The sequence below is a fragment of the Portunus trituberculatus genome, chromosome 8 (assembly GCF_017591435.1).
Source record: "Portunus trituberculatus isolate SZX2019 chromosome 8, ASM1759143v1, whole genome shotgun sequence".
Taxonomy (NCBI): Eukaryota; Metazoa; Arthropoda; class Malacostraca; order Decapoda; family Portunidae; genus Portunus; species Portunus trituberculatus.
This window is the reverse complement of record NC_059262.1, coordinates 3,343,450-3,370,070: the sequence shown is the minus strand read 5'-3', so window position 1 is coordinate 3,370,070 and position 26,621 is coordinate 3,343,450. Positions and strand designations below refer to the sequence as shown.

Genomic DNA, 26,621 nt, shown 5'->3' with positions numbered 1-26,621 from the left:
TGGCAACAATGTACCTGCCATGTTGCCACGTCTCCACTTCCACCACCAAAACAACTCCCCATATTGTCACCACCTCACCACTCGCCACCCGTGCACCACCTCAGGGTTCCTCATGGATGTTTAGCCCCTCCCTGTTGCTTTAGCAGAGGAGGTCAGCACACGTCAAAATAAAGGAGGAAGCTGGACAACTTAGCACCGCTGCATGGCTGCTTAGGGTGGGCCACCATCTCTCACACTCCTCTCTTCTCCACCTCTTTTCTGATGCTCCCCTTTGCTCTCTGACGCTCTGGTGAAGGGAAAGACCAGACAAGCCCCCACCCTTCCCGAGTAGCCATAGCAGAGCCCTCTAGGATATACAGGTCGGCGTAATAATAGGGAAGAAGATGAGAGGTGCACCTTATCTTGCCGTGTACATTGGCTCAGGCGGGCAGCAGCAGCAGCAGTAGCAGGCAGGACAAGACACGGAGGCGGGAACCTCTGTGCCTCGCGCCTCGCCTCACCGCCAGGGGGATTTAAATGGGAGGGGGATTTAAATGTGGGCGGCGCTTCCGTAGCAGGGGTGTTGGGGGCGTGGTGAGAACTGATCGAGAAGCAGAAGCTGGACTTTCATTCAACGTAACGAGAGAGAGAGAGAGAGAGAGAGACTATAGGAAAATAATGTATATAATGCAGAGTTGATTACTAATTACCTCTCTGTGGACTCTACAGGAAGAGATGGCTGGCATGAAGTCGATGGTGGTAGGGGTGGCCCGCCACACCATGGGTCTGAGCCAACAGCGGGGTGATCGAGGCGCCCTGTGGTGCAGCGGTGGAGACGGACGCTACCACAGCCACCCACCACACCAAAGACCCACTCAGGAACACCAAGGAGAAACCCGATCAGATGACAAGTCTAGGAGATGACACAGCTGCTGGATTATAACGTACACAGTGACGAGATTGCCGCCCTCTGATAATAAAACAGTCTTTCCACAAAATTGTTATCTTTTTGTGAATTTAAGTGTCATCTCTCTCTCTCTCTCTCTCTCATATACTATCGCCTCACACTATAACTCGAAGCAACAAAAAAATGAAATAGGAAAAAAATGGTAAGACAACACATAACATTCGGGCAACGTTAATTCACTCATCAACAATCCCAAAACACCAATGACAACATAAATCCCGTTAAAAGACACACAAACCCACCACCATCACCATCAGCGGGCGACGCGGGACCCAGACCGAGACTCGAGACATTGGAGTGGTGTCAAAATGGCGGGAGCTTGGCGGCGTGCGGTCCCTTGAAAAACCTTAATAGCACCCCACACAGGACCTGGCACTAGGAACCCCGGTGCAGGAGAGGAGAGAAGGATACTAGGAACAAGATGGCGGGTCATTTCACAAGCGAGATCCTCAAAATATGCGTTGGTCAGATTTGCCAGACGATCGGGTACCAGGGGGTCTTCAGCACTCCCCTAGAAGTGCTGACTGACCTCATGCACCGCTATCTGTCTGAGCTCTGCCGACTTACCCATAGATACACCGAGCACTGTGAGTATGGGAGGGTGGGGGAACTGAAGGGGGGAGGGCATGATGGGGTAAAATTTCTTGATTATTGTTATTTTTAGGTTACGTCAATTTAGGGGGTTATGGGGGGGCGTCTAGGGAATTATGTTTTTTTTTTGTTGTTTACGTAAGGTTAGGGTTTATGGGTCGTAGGGGGTGGTGGGGTACATATGGGGTGTGAGGTTGTTTACGTCGTCAGGTTAGGTTAGGTTAGGGATTCTTGGGGGAGAAGTCTAGGGAATTAAGGGGGTAGATTTATTGTTTATGTAAGGTTAGAGTTTAGGAGTTGTTGGGGTAGTTATGGAGGTGAGGTGGTTGTTTACGTCGTCAGGTTAGTTCAGGAGGTTCTGTGGGGGGAGTTTGGGGAATTATGGGGGTAAATTTATTGTTTACGTAAGGTTAGGGTGTATCTTTAAGTACTGATGACGAGGTCGCTGTGCGACTGATACAGGATAACCTAGTGGCCCTTTGTTATCCTATTATTTATGATATGTTATGTTATGTTAGGGTGGAGGGAGGTCGTTGGGGGAGTACTTATGGGGGCGAGGTTGTTGTTTACGTCGTCAGGTTAGGTCAGGAGGTTCTGGTGGGGGGTGTCTGTGGAATTGTGGGGGATAATTTATTGTTTACGTAAGGTTAGGGTGGGGGTTCGTGAGGTTACTTGTGGGGTTGAGGTTTATTGTTTACGTCAAGTCAGGTTAGGTTAGGAGGTTCTGTGGGTAGATAAGGTTAGGGTGGAGATACGTGGGTTGGTGGGATTACTTGTGGGGTTGAGGTTGTTTATTGTTTACATCGACAGGTTTGGTGGGATGGTGGTGGGTGGAGCACTAATTAATGGGGAGTAAGATTGTTTATTTACGTCAAGGAAGGGTAAGTTAGGATTTTTTTGGGGGGGTTTGGTGGGGTAAGGTTATTTATGTCATTAGGTTAAGGTTTAGGATGGATCTGCGAAACTACTGGGGTTAAGTTATTGTCTATATAATACTAGGTTAGGTTAGTGGTATGTGGAGAGTCGTGGAGGGTGCCTGGGGTAATGTATTGGGGTAAATCTGTTATTGTTTACATAAAATCCGGTTAGGTTAGGGTTTACTGGGGTGTAGTGGGGCTAGGGAACTATGGGGGTAAGCTTAGGTTGGGTTAGGGAGTGGGTGTATTGGGGGGTGTCAGGAGTACTGCATTGGGGATAAGGTTGTTCATGTGAAATTAGGTTAGGTTAGGTTGGGGTTTCTGGTTGGGGGGGGGTTAATTTGTAATAGTTGAATTGTGGGTGTTTTTCTTGGTCAGTGTTGTTAGGGAGTATTATTTTGTTTGACAGTTAATAGGAATGAAGAAAATACCTACAATGACAGGTAAATACTATTGTTGTTGTTGTTGTTGTTATTATTATTTATTTTTTTTTTTTTTTCTTCAGTGAGGTTACTATCATTATTATTCTTAGGGGTTACTTTGTTATATAAGAGGGGAAAACTGGCCAAGAGCAACAAAAATTGGTGAAAAAAAAAAAAAAAGGGCCCACACACTTGACAGTTCCCTTACAGGTCTAAAAGAGTTAGCCAGAAAGCAGGGATAAATGTCTTGAAATCTCCTTTTTAAATGAAGTCAAGTACTATTATTATCCTTAGTATTAATAACCTAACCTAACCCAACCTAACCTAACCTAACCTAACCTAACTCAACTCAACCCAACTCAACTCAACTCAACTCAACTCAACTCAACTCAACTCAACTCAACTCATCTTAATCCAACCTTAACCCAACCTAACTTAACCCAACCCAACCCAACCCAACCCAACTCAACTCAACTCAACTCAACACAACAACCTAACCTAACCTAACCCAACCCAACCCAACCCAATCCAATCCAACCCAACCTAACCCAACCTAATTTAATTCCCTACACACAGTTGGCCGCACAGAACCCTCCCTGGACGACCTTGGCCTGGCGTTTATGGACATGGGGATCTCCGTGCCTGAGCTGGAGGACTACTTTAACAATGTGGACTGCCCCCCTTTCCCTCATACCCTCCCCGCCCTGCCTGTGCCCCGCCCCTCAAATCTCAACTTCCTTAAGCCCGGGCGAGGGAGATCTTGTCGCGTCCTATACACGTTCACGAGCATCTGCCTCCCATGTACCCGGAGAAGGAAGGTGTGTGTGTGTGTGTGTGTGTGTATTTTGTATGTCTTCTCTTTTTCTTTTTCTTTTTCCCTTCCATGTGTGTGTGTGTGAGAGATTTTTAAGGGTGTTTTAGTATGCTTTTGGTGTTTTAGTATGCTTTTGGTGTTTTAGTATGCTTTTGGTGTTTTAGTAATGGTGTGTGTGTGTGTGTTCACTGTTTGATCTGCTGCAGTCTCTGTCGAGACAGCCAGACGTTACCCTACGGAGCGAGCTCAGAGCTCATTATTTCCGATCTTGGGATAGGTCTGAGACCAGGCACACACCACACACCGGGACAACAAGGTCACAACTCCGATTTACATCCCGGCTAGGTGAACAGGGGCTACACATGAAAGGAGACACACCCAAATATCTCCACCCGGCCGGGGAATCGAACTCCGGTTATCTGGCTTGTGAAGCCAGCGCTCTAACCACTGAGTGTGTGTGTGTGTGTGTGTGTGGGAGGGAGGTGAGGGTTTTTAAGAGTGTTTTGGTGTGCTTAAGTGTGGTTTTGATGTTTTTAGGGATATGTGTGTGTTTGAGAGAGAGAGAGAGAGATGGGGGTGAAGTGACTGGTATCTTGTTGGATTGGGCTTGTATAGTCATGAGTAAGATTAGATTATGATTGATTAGGTTAACTTAAGTTGTAGTAGTGCTAGATAAGTTAGGTTCAAGTTAGGTTAGGGTTGGATTAGATTTAATTGCACTGTTAGGGTAGGTTAAAGTTTGGTTAGGTAAAAAGGAGGAAAGAAAGGGAAAAATATTAGATTAAGGTTAGGGTATGTTGGGTTAGGTTAGGGTTAAGTCTGATTTATTTGTTAGGTCAGGTTAGGTTAGGTTAGGTTAGGGTTAAGTCTGTTTTATTTGTGAGGTTAAGTGAGGGTTAAGTCTGTTTTATTTGTGAGGTTAGGTGAGGGTTAAGTCTGTTTTATTTGTGAGGTTAGGTTAGGTTTAAGTCTATTTTATGTGCTAGGTGAGGTTAAGGTAAAGTAAAAAAATGTGTAAGTTGAACTAGAGATTAAATTATATATGAATAGCTTAGATAAATAAAGTTAGGTTAGATTGAGGTTTAGTTGCCATATGTCAGTTGAAGTTTGATATGGTTAAGTTAGGGTAAAGTCAGAATAGATTGAGTTAGATTTGATAAGGTTAGTTTACTTTTTGCTAGCGTTAGTTTTATTTATACTGCATTAGCGTAGGTCAGCTTAGATTAGGTGAGGTTAGTTTGTATTGCATTAGATTTGGTGTCGTACTGTTAAACACTTCTGCACTTCACCTTCACTATTTCCAAAGGCTTTTTTTGAATTTACACAAGTTTTTAAGGTTCTAGAGGCAGAATGATAAGATTTCTACACTATTAACTGGAGAAACACTCTTGAAAATCCTGCTAGTTATCTCTGCGGCCTTGGAAAATAGTCGTGGTGAGAGAGCAAAGGATTTCTGAACATGGACTATGCTTGTATTAGTTTAATTTATATTGCGTCAGGTTAGGTTAGGTTAGATTAGGTTAGACAAACATTGAACAAACCAACAAACAAACTTCCGCTGACACACTCCACAACCTACAGAGGAGGAGGTGGATGTGAAGGTGAATGCCGGCCTGGATGATGGCGGGATGGGGGACGCTTCCTCCCCCACCCTGTCCCCCCAGCCAGCACTCAAGAGGCCAGCTGACTCTGATGTGTCCCCAGCCAAGAAGCCTAAGTGAGTGGCAGAGTGGTGTTAGTGGTGGTGGCCTGTTCAGATGTCACTGCAGCCATGAAAACACTCTTGTAAACTCCAATAACTTCCACTAAAGCCTTTCAAGCTGTCACTACAACCATGAAAACACCAATAGCTTCCACTACACCCTGTCAAGCAGTCTGTAAAACCATGAAAACACAAATAATTTCCACTACAACCTATTAATTTGTTACTAGAAACATGAAAGCACCAATAACTTTCACTACTCCCTGTCAAACTATTACTACAACCATGAAAACACCAATAGTTTCCACTATAACCTGTTAATTTGTCACTAGAAACATGAAAACACCAATAGCTTTCACTAGAACCATGAAAACACCAATGACTTCCACTACAACCTGTCAAACTGCCACTAGAACCATGAAAACACCAATAACTTCCATTATAACCTCTCAAACTGCCAGTAGAACCTTGAAAACACCAATAACTTCCACTACAACCTGTCAAACTGCTACTGGAACCATGAAAACACCAATAACTTCCACTACACCCTGTCAAACTACCACTACAACCATGAAAACATCAATAACTTTTACTATAACCTGTTAATTTGTCACTAGAAACATGAAAACACCAATAACTTTCACTAGAACCATGGAAACACAAATACTCGTAACTTCCACTACAACCTCATAAACTGTCAATGGAACCATGAACACACCAATAACTTTCACTACAACCTTTTAAACTATTACAAAGCCCACAAAAAATGCCTTTATTTTTCAACTTATGAATCAGTGTACCTATTTCTTTATATAACTTACTATGTATAATTTTTCTTTTTTCTTTTTTTGATTGGTATGAGATGCTGTTTAGCCCTCTCTATTAACATTGCCTTTGTTTCATGACTGTCACCTCAGAAGATCTTTTATTTCACTGTTTGTCATCCTTTGGCCTTCTATCTCATTCTTTTTCTTATTTTTTATTTTATTTATTTTATTTTACTGTCATCCTTTATATTTCACTCTCTTTGTCACTTTTCTTCACTGTCAGCCATTTTGTTTCACTGTCACCCTTGCCCCTTCTGCTTCACCCTTTCTCATCCTTGGCGCTTCTTTTTTACTGTCTATCTCTCCCTTGTCCCTTCTATTTTATTCTTTGTCACCCTTTGCTCTTCTTTTGTTGTCCTTTTTTCCTTTTTATATCACTTTTTTCTAGTTATTTCACTCTCACCCTTAGCCTTTCTATTTACTATCTATCTCTCTTGTCCCTTCTATTATGCTCCCTTTCTCAACCATTGCTCTTCTATCTCACTATTTTTGTCACCATTTTTGTTTCAGTCACTTTTTATTTCACTTTGTCACCTTTGGCCCATCTGTTTCACTTTTTGTCACTCTTGGCCTTATATCTCTCTCTCTTTTTTTATTCAGTCACCCTTTTTTTATTTCTCTTTTGTCACTATTTTTATATTTCACTCTGTCACCTCTGCATTATATTTCCCTCTTTCTCTCACCCTTGGCCTTCTGTTTCTCACACTTTTTTTTTTTTCTATTTCAGTCACCCTTTCTTTATTTCATTCTTTGTCATTTTTGGCTTTTTATTTAACTTTTTTCCTCACCCTTGGCCTTTTTATCTATCTCTCTTGTCACCCTCAGCTAGCCTTACATAATGAAAAAATAATGGAAACTCACCCTGGTCTGTTCCTTCAGGTTTTCTCTGGACGACGAGGGTCAGCCAGTGAGGGAGATAGTAAGTGTTATGATGACCACCTCCGGCTTCATCTCCTCGGCGCGGGAAGGGAAGCTACCCGAAGCGTGCTGTCCAGATATTCCCATGGCCACCCCGCGCAGCACCTCCCCCTCCACTGTGGGCAAGAAGAAACTCACTGTGGAGAAGCTGATCCGCCAGAAGAACAGTCAGGTGGGGCTTGGCGGGGCACGGGGTGGTCCAGCACGGCCGCCCCGCCCCAACAAAGTGAAGGGGAACAAGGATAGAGTGATTGGAAAGGGCCTCAAGATCCCCAAACTTTCATCGCGCCCCCTGTCGCTCCCAAAGGGTGGCCCCCCAGGTTCCTCCCCCCTGCCACCCAAGCTCAAGATGCCCCTGCTCAAGCCCCCTGCCCCAAAGCCTCCCAAGATGCCGTCACCCAAGCCAGCTGCCCCACCCAAGGCAGCCTCCGCCCCCAAAGTCCCGCCGCCCAAGACCAGCCAGCCCCCACACCCACAGAATCCCAAGTCCGCCTCCCCCAAGATCAAGGTCCCCAAGCCGCCCCGCACCCCCAAGGCAGAGGGCAAGGCCAAGGGCAAACCACGGGAAGGAGAGAAGGACGGGGAGGGTGGCGGTGGTGGTGGTGGTGGTGGTGGTGGTGGTGGTGGTGGTGGAGGTGGAGGTGGAGGGAAGAAGGTGAAGAAGGAGAAGGAAGGAAGCAAGAAGGAGGGTAAGAAGGAAAGCAAGAAGGACAAGGATGGGGCGAAGCGCAGCAAGGAGGCACGGCGGGACAAGGACAAGGACAAGGATGGCCGCAAGGACGGTGGCAAGGAGACCAAGAAGGAGAAGGAAATGAAGAAGGAGCGGGATAGAGAGAGGGAGAGGGAGCTCATTATTGCCCTGGCCTCCTCCTCCGCCGTCACCGTCACCTCCATCCCTGCCCCCACCAAGCCCCATGACGCCCCGCCGCCTCCCGGCCCTGAGAAGGCTGAGGGCAAGTCCAAGCTCAGCATCTTCAAGAAGATAAAAAACAAGGATGCCCGGGAAGACCGCGACGGCCCCGGCTCCAATCCACCCCCTGCCCCAGCCCAGCCCTCCAGGGACAGCTCCCCCGACCTCATGATTGACGAGACGCCAGGTCGGGGCCAGCGCCGGCCCCCTGAGGAGCCGCCCCCTGAGGCACCACCCTTACCACCCCCGAGGAGATGCCGCGCTCCCCGGCTGACTACCCCGCCTACCAGGAGGACCTGTCACCCCCCACCACACCCTCCACGCCCCGCACCCCAGAGGTGCCCGCCCACCTTCCACCCCACAGGTCCCCAGAGAAGCGGCGGGGCCGGGACAAGGGCCGGGAGAAGCGGCCCCGCAAGGACCGGTCCAAGTCCCCCAAGGGTGGCCCCTTCAGCCCCGGCCCCAGGGACACAGGGGAGCCAGAACCCCCAGAGCGACCCAAGACTCCCGAGGTGGGGCTGCCCATGGAGGACATGGGTGTGCCCCCCGGCGCTCCATTCCTGCCTGCCTTCCCCACCGCCCCGGGCTTTATCCTCCATTCTCCAGGTTTCCCTTCATGCCCCCGTTCGGCGGCCCTCCGCCCCGTCCCGGCATGGTGCCGCCGCTGCCTGACCTGCGCCTGCCGCCCCACCACCCCTTCCTGCCCCGGCCGCCCCTCAAGCGCCCACTAGAGGAAGATCGCCTCAGCAACGTAGAGGACACCGACCACCTGGAGCGCCCCCCTACCCCCCGCCATCCCCGGGAGGGGAGTCCCCTCATGATGCGGGGCCATGGCTCCCCCATGCGCTCCCCGTCCCCCTCCACTCCACCCCGGCCCCGCACCCCTGCTCACCACTCCCCGCCACCCCAGGCCCTGCCTCGCCCCACACGTCCTGAAAAGCCGGAGAAGACAGAGAAAGAGAAGGTGAGACAGCCACGTTCTCACCAGCACTGTCACCACCACACTGACACCCTGGCAGCCTCTCACACTCACTACTGCCTTGTTACAGTACCACCACACCAACCAAACACCCTCCACAACACTAACACTACAACCTGCCACTCCAACACTGCACTCATGAGAACACCTTCAACTATCCTCACAGCCTCTCAAACTATCACTATCCTTGTTAGACCACCACTGCACCAGGAACTTCCATTAGACTCTTTTAAACTACTGATAACCATGAAAGCACTCTTGAAAACACCAATAACTTCCACTAGACCCTCTGAAACTACTGAGAACCATGGAAACATTCTTGAAAACACCAATAACTTTCACTAGAACCACAAAAGCACCCTTGAAAACCCTCAAAACTTCTACTAGAACCACAAAAGCACCCTTGAAAACCCCAAAACTTCCACTAGAACCACAAAAGCACCCTTGAAAACCCCCAATGACACAAACCTAACCTATCCTATTTCCCACAGAAAAAAGAGCACAAGAAAGAGAAGAAAGAGAAGGAGAAGGAGAAGGAGAAAGTGAAGAAGAAGAAGGACAAGAAGGATAAGGAAAAGGAGAAGGACAAATCTGATAAGAGGAAGGAGAAGGAGAAACTGAAGCAGGAGAAGAAGGACAAGAAAGGGAAGAGAGAGAAGGAGGAGGCTGGGGAGGGACCTAAGATTACTATGAAACTGCCAAGTCCTACCAATGACACCCCCATGCCTACCACCCCCAAGCTGTGAGTACCCCACTCCCCCTTGCTGCTTGAGAGAGAGGGAGAGAGAAAGTGTGTGTGTCTGTGTGTGTGATTTTGAGGAAGAGCGTAACTAACATTGGTTTAGAGAGAGAGAGAGATGTTTAAAAGAAAGAATATCAAGTTAGAATTGTTTTAGAGAGAGAGAGAGAGAGAGATTTAAAAGAGAGAATATCAGGTTAGAATTATTTCAGAGAGAGAGAGAGAGAGAATGACAGAATAATGATTTAGGAGTATAGAGAGAGAGAGAGAGAGAGAGAGAGAATAAATAAGTTAAAGAAAAATAGAATGAGAAAGAATAAATGGAGGAAAGAGAGAGAGAGAGAGAGAGAGAGAGAAAGATTTAATGAAAGAGAAATGATAGAAAGAGAGAGAGAGAGAAAGAATGAATAGAAAGAGAAAGAAAGAAAACATGAAAGAGGAAAGAAACAGCTTATCTCATACTATTATTCACCACTGTATGTATGTATGTATGTATGAATGAATATATGAATAGGGTTAGTGAATACATACCTCTCATAACCATTACTCATCTTAATACATAGAGTGACTGATGTGTGTGTGTGTATGTATGCGTGTGTATGGAATAGTAGTAGTAGTATATGTGACTAGTGAGGAATTGTGGGATATTAAGTGTTTTTTGGGATAATAGCCGTATGTGTGTGTGACTAGGGATTGTGGGATATTAATAGTAGTGTGTGTGTGTGTGTGTGTGTGTGTGTGTGGGGTTAGTAAGGGATGGTAGTAGTTGTAGTAATAGTAGTAGTATACCATATCATACATAGATCTATACACCGCCCCCTCCTGCCCCTATTCAGTTGTATGTGATTAATGTCCTTTGTTGCCACCCTCCCTTGTTAGTTAGGTTAAGTTAGGTTACGTTAGTGTTTAAAAGAGAAATAAATAAATCAATGAAAGCTAGGTTAGGTTGAATTAGGTTAGATTTGGTTTAGTTAGGTCAAGTTAAGTTTGGTTTAAAATATAAGTGGGTCAAGTTACATTAAGTTAGGTTGGGTTGAGTTAGATTGGAGTTGTTTTTATCTTTGTTAGGTGAAGTTAGCTTAGGTTAGTGGTTTTTATTATTTATTTATTTATTTATTTTATTTATTTATTTATTTTTTTGGAGGGGGTTAGGTTAGGTTTGAATAGGCCAAGTTAGGTTAGGTTTGGGTTCGCTTGAGTTAAATTATGTTAAGTTTCCCAGTTTGGTTAGCTTAAGTAAAAGTTTTATCAGGTTAGATTAGGCTGTACCTCCCTATTTCATCTTTCCACTCATTCTTTCCCCTTATTAGCTTTCCGTAAGTGAGGCTCCTTCATTAATATGCTTGAGTTGAGTTCCCAGTTTCATTAGGTTAGGTAAAAAAAGGTCAGTTTAGGTAAAAATGTCATTAGGTTAGTCTGTATTTCCTTATTTCATCTTTTCCACCTGTTCTTTCCCCTTATTAGCTTTCCATAAGTGAGGCTCCTTCATTACTATGCTTGAGTTGAGTTCCCAGTTTTGTTAGGTTAGGTAAAAATTTAATTAGTTTAGGTTATAACTCCCCATTTCATCTTTTCATTTGTTCTTTCCCCTTATTAGTTGCCTCATTAATTTATATGTTCTCTCTACAGTTAGGTTATGTTAGGTTAGACTCACAGGGTATAATTCCCCACACCCGGTCCCATTAACTTTAGCACTTTAAGTTTTGTTATATATTCACTTAGGTTAGGTTAGCTTCACTCAGATTATACCCCCATTAATCTTAGCACCTTAATTTGTGTTCTGTGTTCAGGTTAGGTTAGGTTACGTTAGGTTCACTTTCATTATACCCCCCATTAACTTCAGCATCTTAATTTTTGTGTTCTATGTTCAGATTAGGTTAAGTTAAGTTAGGTTAGGTTAGACTAGGCTGACTTAGATTTTACCTCCATTAACTTCAGCACCTTAATTTTTGTGTTCTGTGTTCAGGTTGGGTTAGGTTCATTTAGAATATACACCCCCATTAGTTTTAGTACCTTAATTTGTGTGTTCTGTGTTTGTTAGGTTAGGCTCACTTGAATTATAGTCCCCATTAATCTTAGCACCATTTATGTGTTCTGTGTTGGGTTAGGTGACATGAGGTGAGGTGAGGTGATGGTAGGTCCTTGTGTCCTGTGCCCAGTGTTGTTGTCTGATGTTTGTCTCCACCACCTGTCTTCCCTCTCCAGCGTCAGGCCAGGAAAGACCAGAATTACTCGGTCCTCCTTCAAGGCACAGCAAAACAGAGGTCGTGCTAAGAGAAAATAACAAAACAGGATTATTGGAAACTAGAGAGAGAGAGAAAGAAAGAAAAGAAAAGAGAGAGACCAGAATAGTTTAGTCCTCCTTCAAGGCGCAGCAAAACAGAGGTCGTGCTAAGAGAAAATAACAAAACAGGATTATTGGAAACTAGAGAGAGAAAAAGAAAAAGAAAAAGAGAGAGAGACCAGAATAGCTTAGTCCTCCTTCAAGGCACAGCAAAACAGAGGTCGAGCTGAAAGAAAATAACACAAAAAAAACTGGATTATTGGAAACTAGAAAGAGAGAGAGAGAGACCAGAATAGCTTAGCCCTCCTTCAAATTGCAGCAAAACAGAGGTCATGCTAAGAGAAAATAACAAAAAAAAAACTGGATTATTGAAAACTAGAAAAAGAGAGGTGAGAAAGAGATAGAGTAAAAAAAAAAGAAGAGAAAGACCAGAATTACTTGGCCCTCCTTCATGGCGCAGCAAAACAGAGGTCGCACTAAAAGAAAATAACAAAAAACTGGGATTATTGAAAACTAAAGAGAGAGAGAGAGAAAAAAAAAAAAAAGAAAGAGAAAGATCAGAATAGCTTGGTTCTCCTTCAAGGCACAGCGAAACAGAAGTTGTGCTAAACGAAAATAACGGGGAAAAAAAAAAAGAGGATTATTGAAAGCTAGAGAAAGAGAGGAAGGCAGAAAAAGAGAAAGAAGAGGAAATAAAAGAGACCAGAATATTCAACTTGGTCTTTCTACATTAACCTAACCTAACAGAGGACTGGAATATAGAAAACCAGAAAGAGAGAGAGAGAGAGAGAGAGAGGTAATAACATGGTCCTTTTCCATTCCTCCTCCTCCTCCTCCTCCTCCTCTTCTTCATTGCTGTGTCTAGAAAAAGATAAACTCAGTGTGCAAATACTTGAAAAAACGCTGACAATCATAAACGTAACAAAAAAACAAAAATAATAATAAAGTAGGAAATAGAATAAGTAAATAATAATGATAATAATAGTAATAATAATAATAATAATAATAAGCAAAGTATTCCTTTAACTGATCTCAACCAGTGCAGTATTTATTTATTTTTATACCGGAATAAATTAAGTATTATTAGCAACAGTAGCTTTATGAAGTAGTCTATATTTTATACCGCACAAAAAAAATGATGATAATAATAACGAATATATATTTTAACCTATTTATAAACACTAGTAATAATTTTTTAAACCCACCTATATTTATACAAACACTAGTATACGTAAGGAAGAGCAGAGAATCATATACAATCCGTCTTTTGTAGCTTTAGTTCTTCACACACACACACACACACACACACACACACACACACACACACACACACACACACACACACACACACACACACATATCAAAACCTTTCTAGAACACCACACCACACTACTTTCATACCATTTTAGTTGAATTGCCAGGTTTGTAAGTGTGTTTCCATGACTCTAGTGGCAGATTAACACTATTTCTGCATTACTGATAGGAGAAACACTCTTGAGAACCTGGTTAGTTATCTCTGTGGCCTTTGAAAATAGTCATGGTGAGAGCGAGAGCATCTGAGTGTGGGTCAGAAAGAGAGACAGGGTATTAGTACTCAGATGACAGTGTTCTTTAGTGGTATGTGGGTAAACTTTAACTAGAGAGAGAGATGGAGAGATTTTAATTGATGAGTAATGGTATAGTGCAAGACAGTAATGGTGATAAAAGGGACCAAATAATAGAGAAGTAATGGTAATGGGTGAGTTGAGAGATGAGATGGTGAAAGGGAGAGAGAGACGCTGAGAAAGAAAGAGCGAAAGAGAGATGAAGAATGAAAATTGATTAAAAAGGAAAAGAAATATTAAAATAGAGAGAAAGAGAATTAAAAATGACAAGAACATTATAAAAGAGAAAGACAAATAGATGAGAAAGTGTGAGACAGAGACAGAGAAAGACCTCAAAACCCAACAACAATAAGAGAAAAACAGAGAAATGGAGAAAGAGACAAATAGAAGAGAAACTGAGATAGAGACAGAAAAAGACTTCAAAACCCAACAATAAAAGAAAAACACAGAGAAAAGAGAGATAGAGAAAGAAAGAAACACTGAAACCCAAGAAGAGAAAAACAGAGAGAGAGACAGAGAAAGAAAGAGAATGAGAGAGAGAGACAAACAACAGGAGGCATTTCAGAGCACCTCATCAACAGCACATCTCTCAGGACAAATCAACGCACTGGTAAACAAACTCATCATCGTTTTTTTGCACCCACTGCCCAGTCGTACATCTCGTAGAGTAAACACGGCTGTCTGTCCCCTGCCGGCGCCCTCTGCTGTCCCTTCCGTGGCCCTGCTAAGCCTTCATGCCGAGATATTGTTTATATTTCCTCGTCTCGTTCTTGGGTGTCATTTCTTGGTTCTGGTGTGAAGGGAATAGGAGAAAGAGAACGATTTTGTTATACTTAAGCATATTCTCAGTTCTGTGTCTTACCTTCACTATTTCCAAAGGCTTTATTTGAATTTACGTGAGTTTTTTTAAGGTGTTTTTTACGGTTCTAGAGGCAGAGTGACAAGGTTCCTACATTATTAACTGGAGAAACGCTCTTGAAAACCCCGCTAGTCATCTCTGTGGTCTTGGAAAATTGTCGTGGTGAGAGAGCAAAGCGTTTCTGAATGCAGACCTTAGGCATAAAGGACAGAGATTAAGGAGATTAGAGAAATGATAATGTTGTACTGAAACTAGAATTATAGGAGAGATTAGAGATATAGAGAGAATGTGCTGTACATAAACTGAAAGAGAGTTGTGTTGGTATACTGTGAGGAATATTTTTTGTGGCGTACTAAAGTTATAGTATCGAGAAATTATTATATTGTAGGCACTTAGACTAAAATTATAGAAGAGAGGGAGAGAGAGAGAGAGTTAGAGTTGTGTAGATGTGTTTTGAGGATTACTTTTGTGGTGTTCAAAGGAATTAGGGTTTTTAGGGGTACTTTCAATGTTGCAGTGGTAGTTTCATAGGCTGTGATAAAAGTAATTGGGGTTTTTAGAGTTTTTTCAGTGTTACAGTGGCTCTGATAGAAGAAATTAGAGTTTTTAGGGTTTTTTCAATGTTGCAGTGGTAGTTCAACAGGCAGTCATAGAAATAATTTGGATTTTTTAGGGTATTTTCAGTGTTACAGTGGTATAGAAACAGACTGTGATAGCAGAAATAAGCATTTTGGTGTTTTCTAGCTGTTGGAGATTTTTAGGGATGTTTTAAGTGTTGCAGTATTTAAATGAAGGGAAGTGTTTTCAATGAGCAAACAAGGTAAACCAACATTAGAGGCAGTCAGTCATACTTCCAACAATGTTCCTGGCAAGGTAGTGACAGGCAAACCAAAACACACACCAGAACCAAGAAGAAGGCCTGTGAGAATCTGTTAAATTACTGTGACAACCTTGAAAAAAAATAAAAAGGGAGAGAAAACAAAGGAAATGAACCCAAAGGAAATTTATCACATCTCCTTCAAACTTCAAATAATGGAGTGTCTTAGTGGTGGCGATGGAAGGACAGCAGCAAGTGTGGGGTGGGGAGGGCAGTCGTCAGTGATCTGGTACATCCGTCGCGCTCCAGGGGTCTTCCTTGCCTCACTCCGCGTCAGGTCTTTACGTTCCTCGCACTCTTCTCTCCCCCTACGCTGTGCCTCTTGTGCTACTGACGGAACTCCACTCTGGTATGAGAAATGTGAGAATGATTAATTATGTCCTTTTTTTTTTTAGTATTGTTGAGGTGTTTTGGTAACTTTGGAGGTGAAAAGAGGCACAGTTGTTGCTTTTTTGTATTTATTTTGTTTCGCTCTTCCTCTTTTTTTTCGGAGAGGAATTAGAAGCGAAACTATTGAGGAAATAAGTTTACTCTATCCTGTCTCTTACCACCTCCATTTTTCATTACCTACTTGGATTGATTTCTAGCCTTTTCCACAGTACCTTCTAAACACCTCCAGTTTCCAGCATCTTTTTCATGCAATTCACATCAAATTTTAGAGCGTTTCCATGCAGTTCTCATACCAGGGTGGCGTTTTTTCCCAGTAGCACCATGTTCCCCATTCACACGCGTCACATCCACCCCACACTGTCACTGCTTGGTGTTCAGTGGTGCTCTGGTGGCGGGGAGTGAACGCTGGGTTGAGTGACAGAACCCCAGGCACTTACAGGAGCTGTCTTGTTTCCTCTTGTCTTGTGTCACCCAGGTTATTGAGAGTAGGAAAAATAGTGTGTGTGTGTGTGTGTGTGTGTGTGTGTGTGTGTGTGTGTGTGTGTGTGTGTGTGTGTGTGTGTGTGTGATTAGCGCCCTCACCTCCACCTTAGCCACTGTCATACCTCATCCACTCAGACAAGGCAACAAACTCCCTATGTGGTGTCAGGACTCTTATGATTTCAGCTAACCTGAAGAGTGAGGATTTGCATTAAAGATCATTATAGTGCAAGTGTTTTATGAGAGTTTGATCCTTACTGCTTTTTTTTCTGGTTAGGGAAAGATATTGAAGGAGTGTGTGTGTGTGTGTGTGTGTGTGTGTGTGTGTGTGTGTGTGTGTGTTAGAGAGTGAAAATGCTAGTGGAAAAATGAGTAAGAGAGAGAGAGAGAGAGAGAGAGTATGAAGCAATGTGAGAGAGAGAGAGTGTGAGTAAATGAAGCAATGTGAGAGAGAGAGAGAGAGAGAGAATTATGAAAAGAATTACATTTTGTGAGGAAGTGCGTGAAAGAGAGAGAGTAAACGAAGCTAGAAAGAGAAACAGAAAAGACAAGTGTGTAAATCCGAGTGTAAGAGCGAAAGAGAGTTCGTTGGAGAGCCCCCCATGCAATAACCCCCATCATTTTGCCCCCCTCTGCTAGTCACACACCCTCTGCTGGCATGGGAGTAATGCCAGCAGTGGGAGGGAGTCAGTATATGAACGTAAAGTATGTATTCCCATCGTTGCTTAGGTCAATCAGACTCCTTGCGCTTCTGTTAGCTTCCTTGAGGCACCCCTGGACGTGATTCTGCTTTAGTAGTGCTTCTGTTACCCTCCTGTGCTCCCCAAGGCATGTGTTCGCTGTAGTGCTGGTGTCTGACCTGTTCCTCCCTGTTTATGCTGTTATTCTTAGTGTTCTTCCAGTTCTGCTTGTTCTTGTGCAATGGGGGTGGTAGTTATCTAATTTTTGGGATTGTTTTGGGGTCTGTGGTGGTTAGTGAGGGTTTGTGTTGCTTGGTTAAGTTGGTTTACACTCCAGTTGTGTTGTGTGGTTTATGTGGGAAGGTTTTGCGGATCATTTTTTTATTTTATTTTAATTTTTTTTAGCTCATGGAGTTTTTGTTATCTGTGTGGGTGTTTCTAGCGTTCTATGGTGGTTAGGTTAGTGAGCGTTTGTGTTGCTTGGTTTACAGTGCTGAGGTTGTGTTTGGTGGTGGTTAGTTCAGTGAAGGAAGGTTTGTGTTGTTTGTTTTACAGTGCAGAGATTGTGTTTTGTGGTTAATGTGGTTAGCAAAGTTCTGTTGTCTTCTTATTTATTTATTTATTATTGATTTTATTGTTATTTATATTTATTTATTTATTTTTTAGCTCAATTGGGTTTTTATTATGTGGATGTTTGTGTCTTTTTAGGGTTCTGTGGTGGTTAGTTAAGCGAGGTTTGGTTTGCTTGGTTTATGTTCCAGTGTTGGTGTGTTGTGTGGTTTCTGTGGTTCTAGAGAAGGTTCGGTGAGTTTTCTTTTATTGTGTCATTTATTTTATTCTTATTTTTCTGTGATTTGAGTGGTTTTTGAAGGTTTTGTTGGTTTTTATTGTGTTTAGTGGAAGTTATGTTTTTCAAGGGTGTTTTTGTGATTTCAATGGTTTTAGAAAGGGTGTTTGTTGTTGTTTGGTGGAAGTTGTCTGTTTGTTTGTTTGTTTTTTTAGGGTGTTTTTTGTGTTATTTCAGGAAGGTTTTGTTCGTTTTTGTTGTGTTTGGTGGAAGTTATATTTTTCAAGAGTGTTTTTGTGATTTGAGTGGTTTTAAGGAAGGTTTTGTGGGGTTTTGTCCGGTGGAAGTTTTCATGTTTTTTTTTCAAAGGTGCTTTTATGGTTTTTATGAAAGTTTTGTGGGTTTTTGTTGTGTTTGGTGGAAGTTACCATGTTTTTCAAGGGTGTCTGTGATTTGACTGGTTTTAGGAAGGTTTTGTGGGTTTTTTGTCTAGTGGGAGTTTTCATGTTTTTTAAATGGTTTTTCTATTATTTTGAGTGGTTTAAAGGAAAGTTTGGTTTTTTTTATTGTCTGGTGGAAGTTACCATAATTTCATGTGTGTTTTTGCATTGAAGATTTTGTTTTTAAGTATTAGTGGCAGATATTGTGGTTTTGAAGTGAGTGTTTCATTAGACCACACACACACACACACACACACAAAAAAAAAAAAAAAACAGACACCAGACTAGATTGCCACAAATAATCAACATATTTCCATTCACCAAGCTACACTCACTACCTGGAAAGTGGTGAGATACCTTGCCTTGGTGACTCACTGCCTGCTGCTCCTTGTCCTCCTCCTGCTGGTGCTCCTGCTGTTGGTGGCCCCTCCTGCTGTTCACTGTTCTTGGCTGCCCTCTAAATAACAGCTTGGCGCATTATTTTGTTCCTCTGCTGTGTTGTAATGGCGGAGATAGGAATGCGTTATGAAGTTTTTATTTATTTTGATGACCTTGATATTTTTTTTATTATTTATTATTTTATGGCCTCGATGTTCTATTTTTATTTATTTATTTATTATTTTTTATGGCCGCAATATTCTAGCTTGTGTTTTTTGTGGTTTTGTTTACTTTTTCTGTTGTGGAGGATGAGAAATTGTTTTTGTTATTGTGTTATTGTTTGTTTATATTTTGTGGTCTTGCTGTTCATTTTTTTTCACTTTTTTTATATTTTGATCTTTCTTTATCCTCTTCGGTTTCTTGTTTTCTTTCTTTTTACGGAGTGTTTTGTTTTCGCTCTTCCTTTTTTTTTTTCTTGGTTTTGCAGCTGTAGTTTTGTTTATCGATTGATTTATTTTCTCGGTTCTTTTGCTTGTTTTTATTGTTGTCTAGATCATATTTTGTCTTCGTTTTTTTTTTTTTTTTTTTTTTTTTTCATTATGGCGAGTGTTTTGTTTTCCCTTATTCCTTTTTTTCTTGGATTTGTGGCTGTAGTTTTGTTTGTTTATTGATTTATGTTCCTCGGTTCTTTTTTATTTATTTATTTTTTTTTTAGATCATTTTTTGTCTTCGGTTTTGTTTTACCTCTTTCTCTTTGTCTTGATTTTGTGGCTGTAGATTTATTCATTTATTTATTGATTTATTTTCCTCTTTTGGAGGTTTACATCATTTTTTGTTTGGTTTTGTTTTCTTTTTCTACAGAGTGTTTTGTTTTCACTCTTCCTTTTCTCTTGGTCTTGCAGCTATATTTTTGTTTATTTATTTATTTATTTTTCTTTATGGAGAAAGTTGTTTTTCTTTTCTTTTTTTTTCCTTGTCTTTTAGCTTTATTTGTTCCTTTACTTATTGATTTTCTCTTAGTTCTCTTGCTTGCTTTCGTTTACTTTGCTTCTTTATCTTTATTGTGGAGAATGGAGAACACTTGCTTATCGTAACGTTCTTTACTATGAAGAACAAACATGGGATTCTCTATTAATTCCTGCTGTTTTTCTGTTCTGTATTACGAAGAACGGAGAGCATTTCTTTGCATCTATAATTCTAGTTGTTCTACCTGGTTACCCTTCATCTCCTAGCCAGTAGTCATTGCCAGTCTTCTCTCTATGAATGTTCAGAATGACGGAGAATGAAAGAACATTATCATCTTTGCCATCTACTTGTTCTTGTTGTTCACTCCTCTGCTGTGTCCACCGGGAATGTTCTGAGATGGACCAGAGGAGGATGTGTTCTGTCTTCTTTGTTTATCTTGTACTTGTAGATAAAGGTCTTCTTTTTATGACTGTGGAGAATGATTGTGTTGGTGTAAAAGTTATGTTTGTAAAGATTCATTTTGTTTCTCTAAAGTTATGTTGATTGTTAAAAGTTTTGTTAGTTAAGACTTCTACTGATGACTTTTTTTTTTTTTTTAAGTTACGCTAATGAGGAATTGTCTTTTTAAAGTTGTACTGATAAAGAGTAATTGTTTCAAGGATTAACATCAATGAATTTTGTTGGTTCAAGTTCAAATTGATAAAGATGGTTTTGTTTTTTAAAGTTGCTTAAATAAGTTATAGTTTTGTTAGTTTAAGAAGTTTTTGTGGCAAAGGATAATGTTGTGCCTTCCTTCCCACCAACACTTGAGCTGATAGGTCTGTGCAAGAGTTCATGAAGTGATTTACTCTTGGGTAGTTATTCAAAGTAGTGGAATATATGAGTTTCACAGCACAGTGACTATCAGCAGTGTGTCTTGTTACTGGTAAAAGTATTGAATATCTCATTTTCACAGCATAATGACTGCTTATAATCTCTTGACTTGAAACTGTACAGAGCAATTACTACTGTAGGGAAGTGAACTCTTGTGCTGCAGATTGAAGCTACAATTCCTCATCTTGACACTCTACGTAGCAATTAATACAGTGAGCTCAGGCCTTGCATTGCAGATTAGATCAGTAGTTCCTCAACTGATGACTACATACATTTAGTACAGGAAACTCAGTTATAGGCAGACCACTGACACAGCATGACAGCAGCATACACAGCACACAGCTTACCACAGATACTGCACAGCAATCCAGACCATCCTGACACTGCCAACACTGCTAACACTGCCTGCCACACTCCACAGGGTCATCAAGCCGGTGGTGAAGCACGATGAGCCACCGCCACCACCGCCACCCAGCACCCAGGACGACCAGCCAGGCTCCCCAGAGATAGCCAGGATCTCGGCACTCATCACCCGGCCACCACGCAGCCAACAGAAGCGAGCAGAGAGTCCCCCAGCACTCCCTGTCCTCAAGATCAAGGACGTGCCCAACCCGGTAACCAAGCACAAGGAACCCAAGGACTCAGGTCACACGCCGGCCAAGGTCAAAGAAGTACCGCCCCTCAAGATCAAGAACCCCACCACCACCTCCAGCAAGACCTCAAAACTTGCCTCGGCCACCCCCAAGCAGTCTGTGGCCAAGCTCCCCACCTCCCCCAAAGCCAGCACTGGTCCCAAGCCACAGCCGCCCCCCACACCCAAGCCCATTGACGACAAGAAGGCTGCAGGTAAAGTGTTCACCCACCCACACCTGTACCAGTGTTTGTTCACCTGCAGCCTTATACACATACATTATTTTATCAATTTATTTATATATTATTATTTATTTTCTTTAATTTACACCTGTACTAATTCTCACCCACACCTCTCCACACTTTCCTACACCTTCACACACGTCCTAACACCTCCATACACTTCCCCACATGCCTCCCAACACCTTCACATACTTTCCTACACATGTCCACACCACCACACCTGCCCACACACTTCCATACATGTGCTCTACACCTCAAGCAGGAATTGTGTGTGTTTTTTTTTTTTTTTTTTTTTTTTCCATACATCTTGTGTTTTGTATAGGAGGAAAAGTCTGATTGCTTGTTTATATAAGAAAAAACTGCTAGAAGTGCAAAGATAGAGTGAACAGTCATATATATAAAACAAAACAAAACTAAACACTATCTTCACAACACCTACAGAAAAATTTATATATGAACACAAAAATATATAGTAATCATTTATATATATACCCCCCCCAAAAAAAAAAAATAAATAAAAAGAACACTATCTTAGGAACACCCACAGAAAAATTGGACACGAAAATACAGAGCAACAATTTATACATACACCACAAAAACCTTACAAACACCCATAGAAAAATAAAAAAAAAAAGACTCATATGACCAAATTACTAACACAGGAATCAAGAAACCACGAGAGAAGAAGGAAAAGAAGGAAAAGAAGAAAGATGTCCCCTCGCCATCCTCCAACCCCCTCGTGGGCAGCATTAGCAAACCTAGTATGGGGGCGGGGGTGACCGGGGGGGAGCCTTCCTATCCCGCCCACTCCCCAATGCCCCTTGTCTCCCCACCCCTGGAGACACCCAAACCAAGCAAGAAGCAGGAACAGAAGGGCACGGGACTCCTGACTGAGACTGTGGGGCCCATCGGACATTTTGTGGTGAGTGATGTGTGTTTGTGTTGGCTTGGTGTGTTACAGGAGTAAGTGTGTTTGGTGACCTGGTGAGTGTGTGAAGGCAGTGAGTGTGTTTGCTTGGTGTGTGAAGGGAGTGAGTATTTCATGACCTGGTGGGTGAGTGAAGGTAATGAGTGTGTTTGGTGAGCTAGAGAGTGTTTGCTTGGTGTGTGAAGGGAGTGAGTGTTTGGCTGGTGTGTTTGAATGAAGTAGTGTGTTTGGCGAGCTGAGAGAATTTGCTTGGTGTATGAAGGGAGTGAGTGTGTTTGGAATAGTGTGTTTGGTGAGGTGGGTGTGCTAAGAGAGTGTTTGGTGAGCTAGGAGAGTTTGCTTGGAGTGTTAAGGGAGTGTTTGGTGAGCTGAAAGTGTTTTTTAGAGTGTTAAGGGAGTGTTTGGTGAGCTGAAAGTGTTTGCTTGGTGTATGAAGGGAGTCAGATTGTTTGGTGGGTGTGCTAAGGCAGTGAGTGTGTCTGGTGACCTAAAAATGTTTGGTTAGTATTTTTTATTCCCTGTATTTAACAAACTTTACACCACCATTACCACCAGCCACTACCATTACTCTCCCACATACAGGGTTATCAGTCTACACCATCAAAACACTACAGCTTTATTTCTTGTAGTAACAGGTAATTATTTTGTACATGTTTCCCTGCAGGATGACCAAGGGAATGAGGTGTGGATCTGCCCGACATGTGGCAAGCAGGACGACGGATCCCCGATGATTGGCTGCGACACCTGCGACGATTGGTACCACTGGTGAGTGTGTGTGTGTGTGTAGGGGGGAGGGGGAGGGTCAAGGTGTGTGTGTGTGTGTGTTTCACTGATCTGCTGCAGTCTCTGACGAGACAGCCAGATGTTACCCTACGAAACGAGCTCAGAGCTCATTATTTCCGATCTTGGGATAGGCCTGAGACCAGGCACACACCACACACTGGGACAACAAGGTCACAACTCCTCAATTTACATCCCGTACCTACTCACTGCTAGGTGAACAGGGGCTACACGTGAAAGGAGACACACCCAAATATCTCCACCCAGCCGGGGAATTGAACCCCGGTCCTCTGGCTTGTGAAGCCAGCACTCTAACCACTGAGCTACCATGTGTGTTTCACTGTTTCACTGTTTGATCTGCTGCAGTCTCTGACGAGACAGCCAGACATTACCCTATGGAACGAGCTCAGAGCTCATTATTTCCGATCTTGGGATAGGCCTGAGACCAGGCACACACCACACACTGGGACAACAAGGTCACAATTCCTCGATTTACATCCCGTACCTACTCACTGCTAGGTGAACAGGGGCTACACGTGAAAGGAGACACACCCAAATATCTCCACCCGGCCGGGGAATCGAACCCTGGTCCTCTGGCTTGTGTGTGTGTGTGTCTTTCTCTCTTACTTGTGATATACATAAGTGACAGAAAGAATATAAGAGAATTACATGAAATCCTCAACAAACTAACTACTGTTCAAGATTACTGAATGAGTTTCTTCCTTACAGGGTTTGTGTGGGCATCCAGGTTCCCCCCAACGATGACGTCAACTGGTACTGCCCTCGGTGCCTCTCCCAGCACAAGCAGCGCGGCGCTCCCCCTGAGAAGAAGAAGCGAGGACGTAAAAAGAAGTGATAGAGTCAGCAGGGCAGGGCAGTGGAGGGCCCTGGTGCTGCGGGAGGGACCACTGTGCTGGAGACGTCGCCTCTTGAGTGTTGTGGGCAGCTCTCCTTTCCTTGGCTTGGTGGTTTCATCTCACTCTTGCATCTTTGCCATTAACGGTGAATTTCTGCCAGGTCGGTGAGGAGAGGAGCAAGTTAATGTCCCACACACTCGTCAATGGTGCATATTTTTTCTGCACGCTGAAATCGCTCAGATATCTGAGGATGTACGCCTTGACAAACTTGGTCCATATTGGTCTACCTAAGCTTGGCCGGCCAGGGCTGTGGCGGCCGGCTACCCTTCAAGATCTTTTTAATAAGTGCTGTTTTGTTCTGGTGCTGCTGTGACGCTACACCAAGACACTGCTGCTGCTGCTGTTGTGTCCTGCAGGGGAAGGCAACCCGAGTGCATCTTGTGGCCGTACAGTTTTGCTTGACATACAAGGTGGAATTTTCTCTTAGAGTTCCTGCAGTGTGGGTTTTGAATCAACATCCTTGCAGGGAAGCTGGGAAGGAATAACTTAGTGCTGGAAGACAAGACAATTAGTATCTCCAGAAAACTAACTAAAGAAGACAAGAAGAGGAAGAAAATAGCAGTGGTCAGCTGTGGACAGGTCAGAGTGAAGGGAGGAACAGTGGTGAGTGAAGACATAACTGTGAGGAAATACTGGATAGAGGCAAGGGATTCAAGATGAGGTTATTGAGGCACTGACACTTTGAACTTATAACAGAAAAAGACGCCATGACTGGAAAGTAACCAGTATGACCATCAACAAGGCAACTTTCCTTCACTACTGAGATACCACTGAAGTTCAAACAAGACAGAAAAAATAGATGACAAAATGGAAAATGACGACAAGAAATTAATATAACCAGGAGTGGACGAGAAATGACGAAAACTAAAAAAAAAAAAAAAAAAAATAAAAAAAAATAATAATGAAAAGACACAAAAGATAACTATAGGCTGGAGAGGACAAGAATTTACGACAGGAAGAGAGACAGACAGACAGACGCCCTGTGAATCAAGAACCAAGTGGAGAGGATGAGCCAAAGAGTGTGGGTGTGTGGAGAGGAGAGCGAAGCAAGGAGGAGGAGGAGGAGCTGGTCAGGCATAGTTGGGTCTGGCCAGTGCGTCTCGCTGTGTGGTTGTTGTTTGGTTGGTTTTTGTCATCGTTGCTGTGTTGCTGTAGATATTTGTATTTGAAATGGGAGGTAAATATATATATGTCAAAGGTTCAGGTGTGTTTCCTTTTGCCTTGAGAGAGAGAGAGAAAAACAAAAGACATGAACAACACATCAAATCACAAAAAAACACAAAAAGAAAAGGAAAAAAACGTATAAACAAGAATATTTCCCAAGTAGACACTAAAAAACCCAAACTTACCCACACACACACACACACAGACACTCAGAGGGCCGGTGGTGGGGCGTCCAGGACAAAGATGCGTTTGGAGAGGCCACTGGAGGGCATGAAGAAGCGGCGCATGATTGAGTCTACCTCCTGAATGGCCAGCTGGGAGTGAATGCGCACCACCTGGTCAGAGTCATTGGCCTCCAGGAAACGCAGTGTTCGGTACAGGTCCCGCAGAACATCGCTGAGCACCTGAGAGAGAATGAATGAAATAAAGAAAATAAGTGAAAGATAAGGAGTGAGTGAATGAAAGAGACAGAAAGAGAAGGAAAATGCACTTAACACATAAAATGAAAATCAAATGACAAAATGAGAGAGAGAGAGAGAGAGAGTGATGAGTGAAAGATAAAGATGGAAAGAAATCCCATAGACAAAAGAAATAAATAAAAAATAAAGATAACACAAGACAAAGAGAAAGATGAACAAAGATAAGAGACAAGCACAGAATACGATAATACAAATACACAATGAAAAACACGACAAATAAATACAAATAGCAAACAAAAAGCAACTCAAATATTAGTATAGACAAACAAACATGCTTTCCTCCTCCTCCTCCTCCTCCTATTTCATCTCCTCTCCTCTCCCTTTTGTTCAAACACTTATGCTTTACTCCTCTTTCTCCTTCTATTTCATCTCCCTTCATCTCTCCTCTCCTTTTTGTCCTTCTCCTATTTCTTCTCCTTTTATCTCCTCTCTTCCTTGTCCTCTTATTATATCCACAGAAAAAGGGGATAGACAGTCTTACATACATTTAATCCACTCTCATCTCTTACCCCACACTCACACACACATGCATACACACACCCACCTTAATGGCACTACCACCAAGGCCCTGCAGCAGCATCGTCACCACAAGGACAGCCGCCCGACGCACCTCCACAGACTCGTCGGAAGCAACAGCCAACTTGAGCACTGAGAACACCTGAAGGAGAACACAACATAGGAACGTGACATCCATCTCCTCTGTGGGTCAGGAAGTGTGTCTGCGGATAATGTTTGTTCTGTCACTGCTCATCTTAACCTAACCTAACCTATTCTAACCCAGCCTATCTTAACCTAACCAAATCTAAATCCAATCTAATCCATCTCCAGCCCAACCTTGTGTAATTTAACCTCAAACCCCGACAAAATTAACACTAACCTCTTCTAACCTAACCTCCAAACCCCACAAATTAACACTAACCTCTCCTAACCTAACCTCCAAACCCCACAAATTAACACTAACCTCTCTTATCCTAACCTTCAAACCCCACAAATTAACACTAACCTCTCTTATCCTAACCTTCAAACCCCACAAATTAACACTAACCTCTCCTAACCTTCAAACCCCACAAATTAACACTAACCTCTCCTAACCTAAC

General features: G+C 42.8%; 2 protein-coding genes across 2 annotated transcripts in view; one reads left to right on the top strand and one right to left on the bottom strand.

Moving 5' to 3' along the window:
* Positions 1–1,220: 1,220 nt before the first annotated feature.
* LOC123499207 (transcription initiation factor TFIID subunit 3-like) lies at positions 1,221–25,084 on the top strand. The gene is given in 13 exon segments (XM_045246942.1): positions 1,221–1,533; positions 3,453–3,623; positions 3,626–3,694; positions 5,272–5,407; positions 7,099–8,282; positions 8,285–8,635; positions 8,638–9,011; positions 9,518–9,768; positions 16,899–16,964; positions 20,805–21,229; positions 21,919–22,178; positions 22,849–22,949; positions 23,694–25,084. Coding segments are annotated over 13 exon segments (3,681 nt in total). The 5' UTR covers positions 1,221–1,367; the 3' UTR covers positions 23,821–25,084.
* Positions 22,785–26,621, bottom strand: part of LOC123499213 (transport and Golgi organization protein 6 homolog) — a 14,594-nt gene continuing 10,757 nt past the window's right edge. The window contains 4 exon segments of the mRNA XM_045246955.1: positions 22,785–22,928; positions 23,692–23,785; positions 25,231–25,449; positions 26,069–26,182. Of these exon segments, the coding sequence (XP_045102890.1) occupies positions 25,255–25,449; positions 26,069–26,182 (309 nt within the window). The 3' untranslated portion in view covers positions 22,785–22,928; positions 23,692–23,785; positions 25,231–25,254.